We start from the raw sequence: 13,496 nt of genomic DNA on the forward strand, positions 1-13,496 counted from the left end.
CCAGTATAGAATGTTCTACCTGATGCAAATATTTAATCACAAATATCAGAACCAAGGAAAAAAGTTTATCGAGTTTTGCATTGTGAAGTGGATCCTGCAAGCCATTTCACCCATTGTTTTTATTTTGTACACTAAACTAGGCACTATATAATTTTATTAAAATGAAATGTAGTAGTTATTGTAATGTGACTGCAGCACAATTAAGCCTGCTTATAATGCTAGAAAAGTGAAAACATGATCGGTGAACCACATTCAGTGGTCTCGTGTGATAATTTTTTTCAGCGAGTTGTTTATTGTACAACTCCCGATTTCTCAATCCAGTTACAACATAGACCATGAAGTATTGGAGAACTCCTGCAGTGCAATGAAAGAGCAATACTTAGTTAATGAAACAGCTGCTACTTGCAGATCTAATCTGGAAAGTTCAGTGCATCTCCAATCCAAATCCAAGAAACCTTCAAGCACGGCTTGTGTTCTTGTGAACAAGGATCGCACCACGCTGCAAGGCCACCAACAGAAGCATTCTTTCTCATCAACACGGAAGGATCCTGTTGCATCAACATCTCTTCAGAGGAGCCCACAAAAGGAGAGCATGTCACAAAAAACAGTCCCTCTAACCTGGAATAGCCCACAAGCTGCTGCTTCTTCCTTTCTGCGAAAGAGCCCACGTAAAAATACCAAACAGCAGAAATGTGTTGAACCAAGGTGTGCAGTTTTTTTTTCTTACATAATTTCAAAAAATATGAGCACATGGTGTTGAATGAAAACAATGACAGAGCACCTTTATAACATCATGATTCACGAAACTGCGTGTTACATTTCTTAAAAAAAAAATTGTAGGAAAATCCTTGTTTTCAAACACATCCCTGCAGGATGTCATATGCGTGGTTTCGTCTCCTTAAATTCTTGGTTTGCAGCTTATATTCACAGATAGACTACTTTGCAGCAAAATGCCATTAAGATTCAAGTCCATATACGGTGCCACTCTCGTTAACAGATAGGCCTGAAAGGAAGCAAGATGACTGTGCATTGAAAGGACTAGTGAAAAATGATAGGTGTAATGTCAAGAGACAGAAAGACAGCACTGTTCATCAGTAAACAGACATGGGTAGCCCATTCCACTCGACATGGAGCAGAATCAATGACTTCTGCAGTGAAGTTGCAGAATGGGTCAAGCTGGTGTATATTGCTGGCGTAAGCTGAAGATAATTAGATACTGATGAAGGATGCCTGTGGTGGACATAAGGTGGTAGTGACGGGGGTGATGATAAGGATGATAAGGTCTTAAGGTTAAGCCTCGAGGTTTAAGTGAAAAAAAAAAAATATTTTCTTCAAATAAGTTATCAGAACTAGTTATTTTCTGACAGGTGGTGAGAAAAAAAAAGTACCTTTGAATGCCCCCCCCCCTTTTATTTTTTTAATATTAGCTCACTTGAGCAGACTGCTTTCTCTACAGCCTCTTTGGCGTATGATCTCCCCTCTTCACATTTCCTTGTTCTGTGCAAGTGAATGTGCATGTCCAGACAGAGTGGACGAAAATGGGCATGTGTTAGTGGATGATGCTTGTGGCGATATGCCATATAAAGGATTCTATATTAAAGGGACCCTCAAATACTTTTTTGTGTAACCATGGAAATAATTCAACGGGAAAGCGTATCGACTCACAAATTCAATGCCACAAAAATTTTAAGAATCCGTCCAGTACAAGCCGAGTTACAAAGGTTTGTCACACGCTGCAATCGCATTATCTTCTCTCATCCCAACGAAAGTGCTGGAAGCTAAGCAGAGAGGAATGGGAGGGGCAAACAAAAAACGTCACACCCGCCTAGTAACCTTGAACACTTTTTTTTCTTTGAATACCCGGCTTTTTCAGTGCGATCGCACGCGCACGTGTGAACAAGTGATGGCCTCTCGCGGCCATCTCTGTAACAACTGAGCACACCATGTTCAAATCAGCCAATGGCTGATAATATGGGTAATCTATGTGTGATTTTTGAGCGCTTTTCGTCATTTGTCGAGGGAAGAGAAAAAAATTTTTACCTGACTTTCATAATTTATTTTAAATTCCAGGTCACGTGCTATGCTATAACCTTTGGCTCGCGTGTTCTCGAGAGCCTCTACTACTGATCGGCAGCGTTTTCTGACCATGCTCAAAAAGTGTTGCAGGGCCCCTTTAAGAAAAATGACAGCCTTCCTTGTAAGTGGCAATTTTTGCATCTGCTACTTTCATCGTAGGTGTACAATGCGAAGGGTAAATGCAGGTGTAAGCAAGGTGGTTTCAACGACGGCTCAATTGAGGCTGCACTAGCGTGATGGTTAAGTATCCACTAGAGATGTTTATTGCCTCACGAATTTACTGCTGGAAAAATGTTAAGAATCCGTCAACTATGAATGGAGTTGCAGAGATCTAGCTTTCTCTCTTCTCTCGTCCCGACAAAAGTGCTGGAAGCTAAGCAAGAAAGGATGGCTCTTCTTCATGCTTGCGTCATGACCTTGAACACCTTATTTTTCTTCTCTCTTTGATTGGTTTGATTTCAGTGCGAGCACACGTGCAGGCACATGGCGGCCTTCTGCGGTGGGTGCAGTAACTGTGCATCCCATGGTGCTCAAATCAGCCAATTGTCGTGAATTCGGGTATATGGCGTGGTCATTTGAGTATATCCCATATTTAGAAAGAAGGGGGATAGATTTTTAGCTTTGAGAATTAATGGTCAATTCAAGGCCACGGGCTGTGCTATAATGTTTGGCTTGAGAGCCTCGACTACCAGTGTTGTCTGACCATGCTCAAACAGTGTTAGAGGGCTGCTTTAACCTTCATGCTGTTAGTTACAATGTACCAACTTGCTCGATCAGCTTCCTTGCTACTGTTGGTCTATAACCAGTACCACTAGATAATCCCTGAGGCAGATTAGTGCTCTTCTTCATCTCTATGCTGTCACTATTTGGCTTGTGTGGCTCAAGTGGCTGGAGTTTCATATAGTGTTTGCATGCAATGAGGAAGTCCTCTTGCGTTCATATAATGTAAGAGTGAAGTTATTATATGCATTCTCATCACAGGAAAGAGAGAGTTGATGCAAATCGTGCAGCATCTGAGAAACTCCGGATGGTGAGTTATTGTGCCGTTTGTAAAGATCGCTACAAACATACAAGAGTTCATATGGACTTTTTTACTTTTTATTTCTCAGAAACTGCGTGTCGCTGTGGCGAATCCTCTGGAAAAGAATGGTGTGTCTCAAAGCAGCCCCCTTTACAAGGCTTGCGGCAAGAAGCTTTTTGCTATTTGTAGTACCTTTGCTAAGGTGAGTGTATTTGATGATTCTACAGTACGTTTGGCATTCTGAACTGGTATTCACGCATTACGTGCTACAAAATGATCCTGTTACAGTGGCTGGGGAATGGAATAAGATGGACTCTATTCGCTGTGGTCTGTGGGGTTAGACACAACTGTTAACCTTCATTTTATCGGGGGTCTCAAACTCGCCTCATTCAGTGGGCCGTAGTAACGGAAATTAATCTCTCAAGGAGGGCCAGGACAGCAAAGAAGGTTAGAGCAGCAGGGGAGAGAGGTTATGGAACAGATAATCAGCTACTCATATATTGGTAATTTCTAGGCTTGTGTGAGTAGTGAATTTCAGGTTGAAAGCGAAATTGAAACGAATAGGAATTTGGTTAAAATAATTTCTAATTGAATTTGAATAGTATGTATCGTATGTTATAAAAGAAAATGGGCATATTTGTTCATGACCTAACTACCTGCACAGTATTTTTTTTGTACTTGAAGGAAGGCCTTTGAATTGTAGCAAGATTTGCCTTCTCTGGTAGATTTTAAGTGATAACTTGTAATACATAATAAAGCCAGCATAACACCGGCTTATGATATAAGCCAGCATAGCAAGCTTTTAAGCTTTAAAAGTTATGAATCAATGTGAGGGTATGGTGTTGATTTAACAACATGGTTGATTGTGCGCACTACTTAAATGCGGATTTAACCTTCTAGTGGGGCTTCGCGGCAGTGGGGATTTCTTTTGGATCGGTGTTTTCACGTCTTAGCACTCCTTTGCTGCAGTGAAACAACCATAACAAGGGTTACCTGCAAAGTAATATAAATTTTAAAAAGTTTGCTTGGCTTAGCATCTCTTTACGGTAGTGTCACCACCTTTACAGGGGATTACATGCTGATTGATATACTCATTTGTTTATCTGGAATACTTCGGAATTTTCAATAATTTAATTTGCAAAGCAAGTTTAAATACTTCGTATTCATTCAAATATTCAAAGAATTCAAATATTTGCACAAGCCTAGTTATTTCTCATGAGGAATTGGCATCAGATGACTTGAACAACAAGTTATCGATAATGATTTGCAGAATGGCTAAAATCTTGATGCAAATTCTTTAATATAGAGTTTTTGTTCGACCGCGTGAGGTGCCTCGTGCGGGAAAAAAACGGTTGAGATCAGTCGCGTCAGATTGGCATACTCAATAAAGTGTTCTTTCTCTCAGTAGGCAAGCAAATGATGCGAGTGCCTTTTAACAATGCCAGAAAAATTGTCTCAAAATTGTAAAAAATTATGGGACGAAGAAGGTCATGTGCGGCATGGGCCGCTGCAAAAACATCTGTGGTCTGAATGTTTGTGACGTGTGATTTGCACATCCTTTAAAGATGCGCTTTTTATGTAACATGTTTTTTAACTAAAGTAAACTTGTATGTTCTGACTACATTATCTTGTACTTTTTAATGCATACAGTTTATTTGGATCTATTTTTTGTGCTGTGCATACCACTTGGCAAGTGTGCCTTATCATCCTTCTCCACCTCCTGCATCTCTTCGATCAAAATTTTCTCTCAAGGGCAGCATGTTGAGTTGTCAGTGAGACATAAGACTGTTATTCACACTTTCGATGCTTTCAACATTTGTGAATGTCAAACCGTCAATAGTAATAAAAGTCGTTTAATTGATATAAGCATGTAATATTATGACCCAGTGTGCTCCACATTTTCACAGCAACTTAAGCTTGGCAACCTTCTCATGAAATGTCCTGATGACTGCATGCTTTTCATACAATAGTGACAGTCATAGCTAATCATGGCAGTGGAGTTTAAATGGTGTTGCTGGGCATGCCAATAATGTGAGGTGCTGAGCATTCAAGCATCACTCTATGTGAGGTATCTTGGCCATAGAGCAAAGATTATTTAAGAGTTGAAACTATACTATCTGCAGCAATCAATTAATGTCACGCTCCCACAATGCGGCTTAAGTACCTTGGTGTAGGAAAGCAGTGAAATTCTTCGATCTGTGTCGTGATATCCTCACTCTTGCTTGCCATCGACCTCCTCTCTTTTTCTGCACCCCTGCCTGCACGACGTTGATTGGCCGTGGCATGCGAAAGCACCCCACCAGGTGACCCCAATGTCGAGAAAATGTCGTGAAACTTCTTTCATGATGCTTTTTTTTTTCGGTTTCTGTGAATGCCTCAGCTGTTAGTCTTGCTGCCACTACTACGGCCAAACTAGAAGGGAGACGTGATGCATGCTCAAATAGGAGCACACACATCGTCCCTTCAGCCCAGCTGTGTGCAGCCCAATCTGAGGAGAATTGAGAGGACTGTGTGCAAGGAAGAGATTGTCGCTGCTTTCTTAGATCAAAGGGCATTAGGTGCTATGTCATGCTAGCGGCAACTGGCGACTGTCAAGTAAATCGTTATCGTTTCAGTTGTCAAAAGAACCGTATGTGTGTTGCTCCCTTCAGCTGAAGACCCTTAGTGTGAACACAAGTCGCATTTCGCCGCATGTATTTTTGGTCTGATGCCCATACTTGTCTTAGTGCACAGAAAATAAATTTTAACGTTGCCACTGAAACGAATGCCCTTGTCGTCTTATGAAAAATGCTGTCAAAGAGAATGTGTGGACATGCTTTGCTGGCCATTCTCGTGGTTGGTTTATGTTTTGCCATTCTGTGGCTGTCGCTCCACGTTGCCAGTTGACGCACCTTCTTCAGCGCATGCTATTTTTGTGACATTACCTTTTCACTCGTGTGCACCGTACTAACATGAGTTCCGCCTCCTAAATGTTTTTTGCTCTTTGATGTAGATGCATGAAAGTGATTAGCACAGTGCATGCACTGTATCAGGCATCTGGGTTGTTATTTTTTTTGTTGTTGTTGGTCGGTTACTGCTGTTTTATGCATGAGCTTGTACTACTTGTACCAAAGTCCTTCAACACATTTACTGGTCGTGAAGCTTCACTTTAACTCTATGGGAGAGCTTTGTGTGCTGCGAGCTGAGGTCGCGGGGTGGCGTTGCATCATCGCGGGGGCATTGGGCAGACCGGAGAGAAGCTGGCTGCTGATGCCGCTATGGGGTCAATGCATAATAATGTGGCGTGCCATCGCGTAGTTTTTCACCGTATGATTACTATTGTGTCTAGTGTGCTGTGCCTAAAGATCGGGAAGGAAACCGTATACTTGCTGAGCACCTGGTTGACCCAGTTACAAAAAAAAAATGAAGAAAAAGTCTCCGAGTTCTCACTGCCTACACTGATCGGCGAGAAAAGTGTAAGAGCGCAACACTGTGACAAAAAACTGGTGGTTTCACATTTGTTTCCCCAAATGTGCACGTGTGTGAAAAGCACTTTGATGAGAGTGACATCGTTCACGTAGACAAGTGGCTAATCGGAGGTGTTGCGAAGTTACCATGCAACATTCCGAAACTTTTGCCGACGCTGTGCTGAGGATTTTTCACAGCCTCACGGTGTATTTGTATAGTGCAAAAAGATGCAGAGCTTGCCCGCCTGCAAGTGTCGATGAGAACTGGCAGCGAGCTGGATACTGTTGAGGCAGCATTTGATTGTGCATGAGCCCTCTTGACATAGCTGCAATGGATAATGACGCATGTAATGAAGGTGAGCATACCGGCCACCTCTTCCTTCTTTCATGCCAGTCGGTAATACGGGAGCCCGATGGGTGAAATGCTCTCAGTTTTCATTTATACAGGCGCTGAGGTGACCAAAAGTGTTGAGGTGATATCCTGAACAGGTGGAGCTACATGCAGCTCCTCACAGCTTGAAAAAATCGAAGCACACATCTCTTGCATGCAACAGTGACTTCATCGCTACCAGTTAAAGTTTGCTCGAGTGACTGGGCAAGAGAAGTTGCACCAAAATACTGTACAAGCGGTAAAAGCGGTTATGCACAAGCGGTGAAAGCGTGAAAAGTTAATTTGCGATATCAATGCATCATGACCACGAGAAGATAACTTTTTTGTGTCACATGTTGACGCCTCCGGTGCGGGACGCAGTCAGTCAATTTTCACGTTTCAGGAGGCATGTTAGGCGTTCGCCTTTACTGTACAAACAATAAAAAAGGACAGAGAAAACACAGCATGAGTAAGCTACATAGCAAAGCAACAGACCGAGAAACTACATTGCATGGCCAAGCTAACTTAGAACGTGCTACAGCACCATGGTGATAAATTAACACAAAACAAACACGAAAACGAGGCAAACGTCATATGAAGTATTTCCTGATTCTCATCTCTTGCTAAATTAAAAGCACTGATTTAGTTAAAGTGGCCATAGGTTTAATAAGTGCAAGGCAATTTTAAAAGCACAAGAAGATAATATATCTTCGTATATAGAAACACCAAATGTATATATAGCCTGGAAGGTTGGATATGCGGTCAAAAGTTGCAGCCACTGCACTTCTGCGACGTGTTAACCACCAGAGTCGTGGAAGAACTCTAGATTGTACACAAATATTTACTAGATTCTTAAGGAAAGAAAAAAATAAGCATGCATTTATAGCGGTAGCATATCTTACAGTGGAATCGGCATGCTGTCGAATTTATAGCTTCAAGGCTTCATTCGACGCTAAACTTTACTGTATTAGAGCTTTCCCGAATTTTCTTGAAGCTAACATCACTCTGAAGACTTATACAATCTTTACGGCTACATTTAATAAACGTTTCAGAGCTCCGGTGCGTCCCGTACAATTTCAGCGCCACGGCCGCTCCGATGCCGCGCGGTGGACGCCCCTAGCGGTTGCTCCTGTTTCTATATCAAACTTTCGCCGAAGCTTCATGACCATTGAAAGTATTGAAGGACTCTGCTTGTACTAACATGTGTGTGAGCATTCGTTAAAATTCTTTGTTTTTTTCATTACTTGCTCATTAAATCTCTGCACTCTTACAGGACCTTATTGGCTGTGGTCGTACAAGTGAGCTGCTACAAAACATTGCAGATTCCCATGCAAAGCAGGTGTGTGTATGCCTAATTTAGTGTTCAATGTCACTTTTTATGAAGTATATAATATTTGCGAATCCTGGGAACTCCTTTTAGGCTAACAAACACATGTGGATCTAGCTCATTGGGGGCAGTTTAGTGTGAGACCAGCAGATGGGGATCTTCAATTCGTGCACTTGCGAACGAATTCGCCACAGTCTAACCTGAACATATCTCTCCAATATAAACATGCGAGTTTTTTTTTTTCTTTTAGATAAAAATGCATTTATTCATTCATATATGCTTGGGCACCTGTCACAGTGTTTGACAGTTTTGGTAACCATTCGTCCAAAGGTGAGAGCTGAAGAGTTAGTGTGGACAGTAATATTGAATGGCACAAAAAGAGATAAGAAAATTGTTATGAAAACGTGGACAAACATTGGAAGACACTTAAGCTTCACCTTCGAGTTTAACGCGATAGGGATATCCTGTCCCTAGTGCATACTTCAACCACTAAATGCATACTTTTTATTGTGTGATGCTTCTCCTGATGATTAAATTATATATTGCTACAATGTAATCAATTAAGTTAAAAGTGGCTTTTTTTACAAATGGCTACATTTTGTGTAATGAGTAGCATACTTTAAACCACGAGTGATTATTCATGTACAAACTTTCTAGAACTTGCTGTGCCCCCAGCACAACTTGGCCTTAAGGGGATAGGCACAGTAACCTGTGTGCCTCTTGTAGTAGATGGCCGGCTTTATACAAAGAAGTCATTATGATAATCACATGTTCTCACGCCGGATGGCAATGTACACTTGTACCATGCATTATTACTGTGATATTATATGTTGTATTGTGAACCATGCGTATAGGACTTGAGTCTTGTAAAGCATCAAAGTTACTTTCAGTTACTTTTAGGAAGTTCTTTTCTCTGCATTTCCTTGCAAACATTTCCTGCATTTCCTTGCTCAATCCTCACTCGGAACCAAAATTTTCCATTACTTTAGTATTTGTTTTTTCTTATTTTTTAGTCATGCACAAGATGATTTTTCGCTCACAAGCAATGACACCAGCACCGGAATTCCTGCAAAACAAACTTTTTTACGTTATTGCGTTAAAATGTTTTAAACAGCCTGACAACCAATTTTTCTGAACCCAGTTTTTTTACAGCACAACAGAAACCTCACGATTCCTAGTATTGGTGCCTGCAGTGGTTAATCCTAAAAACGCATAGCTATTTTATTAACAGTATTTTTCGATCTGAAAAGATCGAAACATGTATGAGCACTTCCTCTAAGAATGCTAAGAATTGATAGTGATGGCGCTATCCCTTCTCGTGATTTGTGAAAGCTGTTGTTCTGCTTTCGCGAAAGTTAACTATGCTTAAACACCTTTTCTTTTTTTAAAGCTATTCAACCTTTCTTGAAAACGTCAAGCTTTTACAATGAGACTATGTGGCTTTATACACCTATCCTGTATTTGTACAGTGTTGTGTGTACCTACACCTAAGTTTGCCTGCACCTGTGTTGTGGACGTGCTGACGAGCGTGGTATCATTACATCAAGTGGAGGCAGCACCACTTTAATGCATACTACTAGTGCAAGCATATAAACATTTTTATGGAGTAATATGTTTTATTATAAAAAAACAAACAATATTTCAAAACTAACAAAAAGATAGACCACGTACACCAATCAATCAACGATCACAACACTGGGCACCGCTGACCATTCATATTTTTACTGCTAGAAGTGCCAAAGGTTTGGGCAGGGTAGAAGCGTATTGGTATTTTGTGTTTATTCAGTTGTAGATTATTTTTGCATATTTGAATTGCCATCTGAAAACCATTAAGCCTGCTATTGCAGTAAAGGAAGGCTAGGTACTGGCTTGTGGCCTTTCATATTTAAGAGCAGTGTGCGTGGGCATACTTTTTGTTGCTACATCTTCAGCTTCATGTTGCAGGTTTGTCGTGTTGAGACTTCTTTTGATTGTCTATGGGCATTTAGACATACACAGAATATCCATATTAGGCTAATCATCAAATAGAATTTCAAAAAGCCGCCTCTATGTGCCCCTGCCACTTTTTCTAAGTAGCTGCCATCTTCTATGTGTGCATCTATTTGCTCATTCATCAGTAAAGCAGATCAATTTGTGCACTTTCTGCTTTTTGAATTTTTGCTTTTACTGCCAATACATGCTCACGTGTCTTAACAGCATTCACAGAAAACAGAGGGTCTGACGTCGACTAGAAGCCAGATGCTGGGAAGATGCCACGTGCCACCACACACCTGAAGCGTCTGGAATTATTGAAAGAGTACAGAAAAGGAGAATAGCTTGGCAGTACCTAATCCTTTCTCTATTAGTAGCAAGTTTATGGTTGTCACTGTAATTTGTACCAACATTGATGATGAGTCACTTGTTATAAGTCCATATTTTTGGAAGTCAATGGGAAATTAGGTACACATTTTGACAGTTCAGGCAGTACAAAGGGCATTAACTTGTTTGTTGGAAACGTGAATGGACAATCTTCCACATGCTTGTAGCTGCAAATTATAGGACGTTGCTGATGCCTGCTTGATGTCATTTCATTTTCAAGAGTTAAAGCTTCAAGGATTTTTTTGAAGCTTCGTCTCTTCAAAATGTTTAACTCAGCTTCATTCCAGTTCTGGAGCCATAGTACTTGGTGTTATCAACTGCCGCCTTCAAGTTTTTTAGTGAAATTTTGTAAGCCAAGGAATGCAAAGAACTTTTATGGGGCTTTCTACGAAGCAGCAAAGGAGTAACAATACTATGGTTGTCAACAGGATTTTCTCTTGGGGGCTGCAAACCAGTGTTTCATCGTGCGTGGGGGAGAGCACTGGTGTAGCTTTGGTGACGGCAAGTGCTGGTGAAGCTTGAGGGGGGCAAGTGCCCTTTTTGCATCTCCTCCTGCTGACATTCATGAATAGCACGAACGTACACTCACAGATATACTGATATGAACACACGTCTTTTTTGTGGGTGGGTGTTTCTGCTGTTACTCCTTTGCTGTGCAATGAACCAACTCCCCAAAAAGAAGTATTTATGAGGCATAAAGCCATGCCAAGCTTAGAGATCTCTTGGTGCTGTGCATTTGGCGGGTGAAAAAAAAAAAAGGCAAAGCAATGAACACAATATCAACAAATCCGAACGTCACACGAAGAGTGGCAAGCAGATCTAAACGTGCCCCTCGTTTCTCATGCACAATTGACATACGAAACGTAATCACAGGTACAGATGGACGCAAATAACTCATGATAAATGATACAGACCCTGCAAATTATGCATAGCCGCTGGATACCTGTGTCTCAAAAAGCTTTCTTGGTCGCTGTGTATACTCGTGTGCATGTTGTCAAGTGCAGTTCGTGACTTTGGCAGGGATGATTGCACAAAATCAGTTTCACTGAAAAGTTGAAGCAATGAATGTGATAGTGACGAATTGCAATGTTATATGAATTGAGGCGATCTCGCGTAACTCTACAAAACGCTGGTGTAAGAGAACAGTGCCGCTTCAGGTACACTCTTCGCACCATTTTTTTTCATGTTAAGAGCGCAGCCTGTAGAAGCTCCCACCTGCTGTGGGGGCACAAGACGCGTTGATCACTGCCGCGATAGCGCGGCAACCATAAGCCTTTTGTTCGCTCACGAGATAAGCTTGCGCAGTCGACCTCGGCCAGAAAGGCGATGTTCACTTCGGAGAATGAGCGCATCCTCCATTTTGTGTATACACACACACACATGCGAATGATGGCGGCGGCGGCGAAAAACCAGCAGAGACTGCCCATATAATTGCTATTGCAGTATTAAATAGTGGTAAAATTTCTTTTGGTTTCTTTGGCCCAATTTTGATGCCTAGGTAGTGAAAGAATAAGATTACAGTGTACGTTTGAATGCTTGCTTTGGTGCTAAGAGGTGGAATATAGATAGCTGTTGAGGGATGTGTTTATTTCCTAATGTCTTGGCTAACATGGTTCATTTTCATGCCATGAAATCATGTGAATTGTGCTTTCTGCTTGTTCAAATGCTTATAGTACACAAGGAGGGGACTTAGAATCGTGATAAGGGATGTATGCTATTAAAGAGAACATCGGAGTGGGTGGCAGCTGCTCGGCACCACCACCTGCTGGTGGCTGCGAATAGTTTTGCGCAGGCACAGTGAGCACCATGTGCGGTGCTTTTTTTTATCAAGTGAGCGGACAGTAGTGGACATGGCAAGTGCACCATTTATGGTGCACTTGTGTCACAACTTATTGCTACAGCTAGTCAGTGGTGGGACCAAGTGGCTTTCGATGTTTTCTAACAGTGGAATCCTGTATACACTGTGCTTGCTTCTGGACCCTGTTAAAGCAGTGGGAGAGTGCATTTTCAAATGCTGTGCTAAAATACAGCCAGCAAATGGACCTGTTCTTGATCTTTCTAAGAATTTAGAACATTCAACGGCCATTATCATTCATTTGTGGCCCAAATTAATAATACAAAGAAACCTGAATTTTATTGTGCTTTTTTATAGGCTGTTTCAGTAGGCATCTAAGGAAAGAGTCTTTTGTAGCCTATAATTGTGAAACAGCTTTGTTCAGGATATATAGCAGTGACATACAGAATGCGTCTTAAGCATTTGTAATGGCTTCATTTTACATTCCCAGATTTCATTTTTTACAGGTTGTTAATTTGGATGCCCCGCCGCGGTGGTCTAGTGGCTAAGGTACTCGGCTGCTGACCCGCAGGTCGCGGGTTCGAATCCCGGCTACGGCGGCTGCATTTCCGATGGAGGCGGAAATGTTGTAGGCCCGTGTGCTCAGATTTGGGCGCACGTTAAAGAACCCCAGGTGGTCGAAATTTCCGGAGCCCTCCACTACGGTGTCTCTCATAATCATATGGTGGTTTTGGGACGTTAAACCCCACATATCAATCAATCAATTAATTTTGAAATGCTCAAGCCTGGAATCTGCAAGTCTGAGACTTCGGAAGCCACTGAATGAGCTGTTCATGTTTTTGATAATAAAAAGTTTGTTTTTTGTTCACACATTCATATCTACATAGATCATAGAACTGCTTATCCAGAGTTATTTCATTGTGTGCCATTGTCAACATGTTTGTGTGGCCATGATGACCAGGATCTGCATCATCTGTTGCTTGACTGCCCCAAATACATCATACATAGACAGAAACATCGACGGAAACTCCACATTTCAGTGAACATTCTTTTTGGTGAAAATGCCAGGCTCATAACCATCTGAATAAATTACGAAGCAACGA

At 41.5% G+C, this 13,496-nt stretch overlaps 1 protein-coding gene across 6 annotated transcripts in view; it reads left to right on the plus strand.

Annotated features, from left to right (window-relative positions):
• Positions 1-13,263, plus strand: part of LOC142775834 (uncharacterized) — a 43,190-nt gene extending 29,927 nt beyond the window's left edge. For 2 of the 6 annotated variants that reach the window (XM_075878038.1, XM_075878043.1), the window contains exons 8-12: positions 2,071-2,197; positions 3,058-3,106; positions 3,186-3,299; positions 8,187-8,252; positions 12,900-13,263. In XM_075878038.1, the coding sequence (XP_075734153.1) occupies position 2,071 (1 nt within the window). In that variant the 3' untranslated portion in view covers positions 2,072-2,197; positions 3,058-3,106; positions 3,186-3,299; positions 8,187-8,252; positions 12,900-13,263. The other 4 variants (XM_075878039.1, XM_075878040.1, XM_075878041.1 and 1 more) reach the window with 4 other exon arrangements.
• The last annotated feature ends 233 nt before the right edge of the window (positions 13,264-13,496 follow it).

The sequence above is a fragment of the Rhipicephalus microplus genome, chromosome X (assembly GCF_043290135.1).
Source record: "Rhipicephalus microplus isolate Deutch F79 chromosome X, USDA_Rmic, whole genome shotgun sequence".
Taxonomy (NCBI): Eukaryota; Metazoa; Arthropoda; class Arachnida; order Ixodida; family Ixodidae; genus Rhipicephalus; species Rhipicephalus microplus.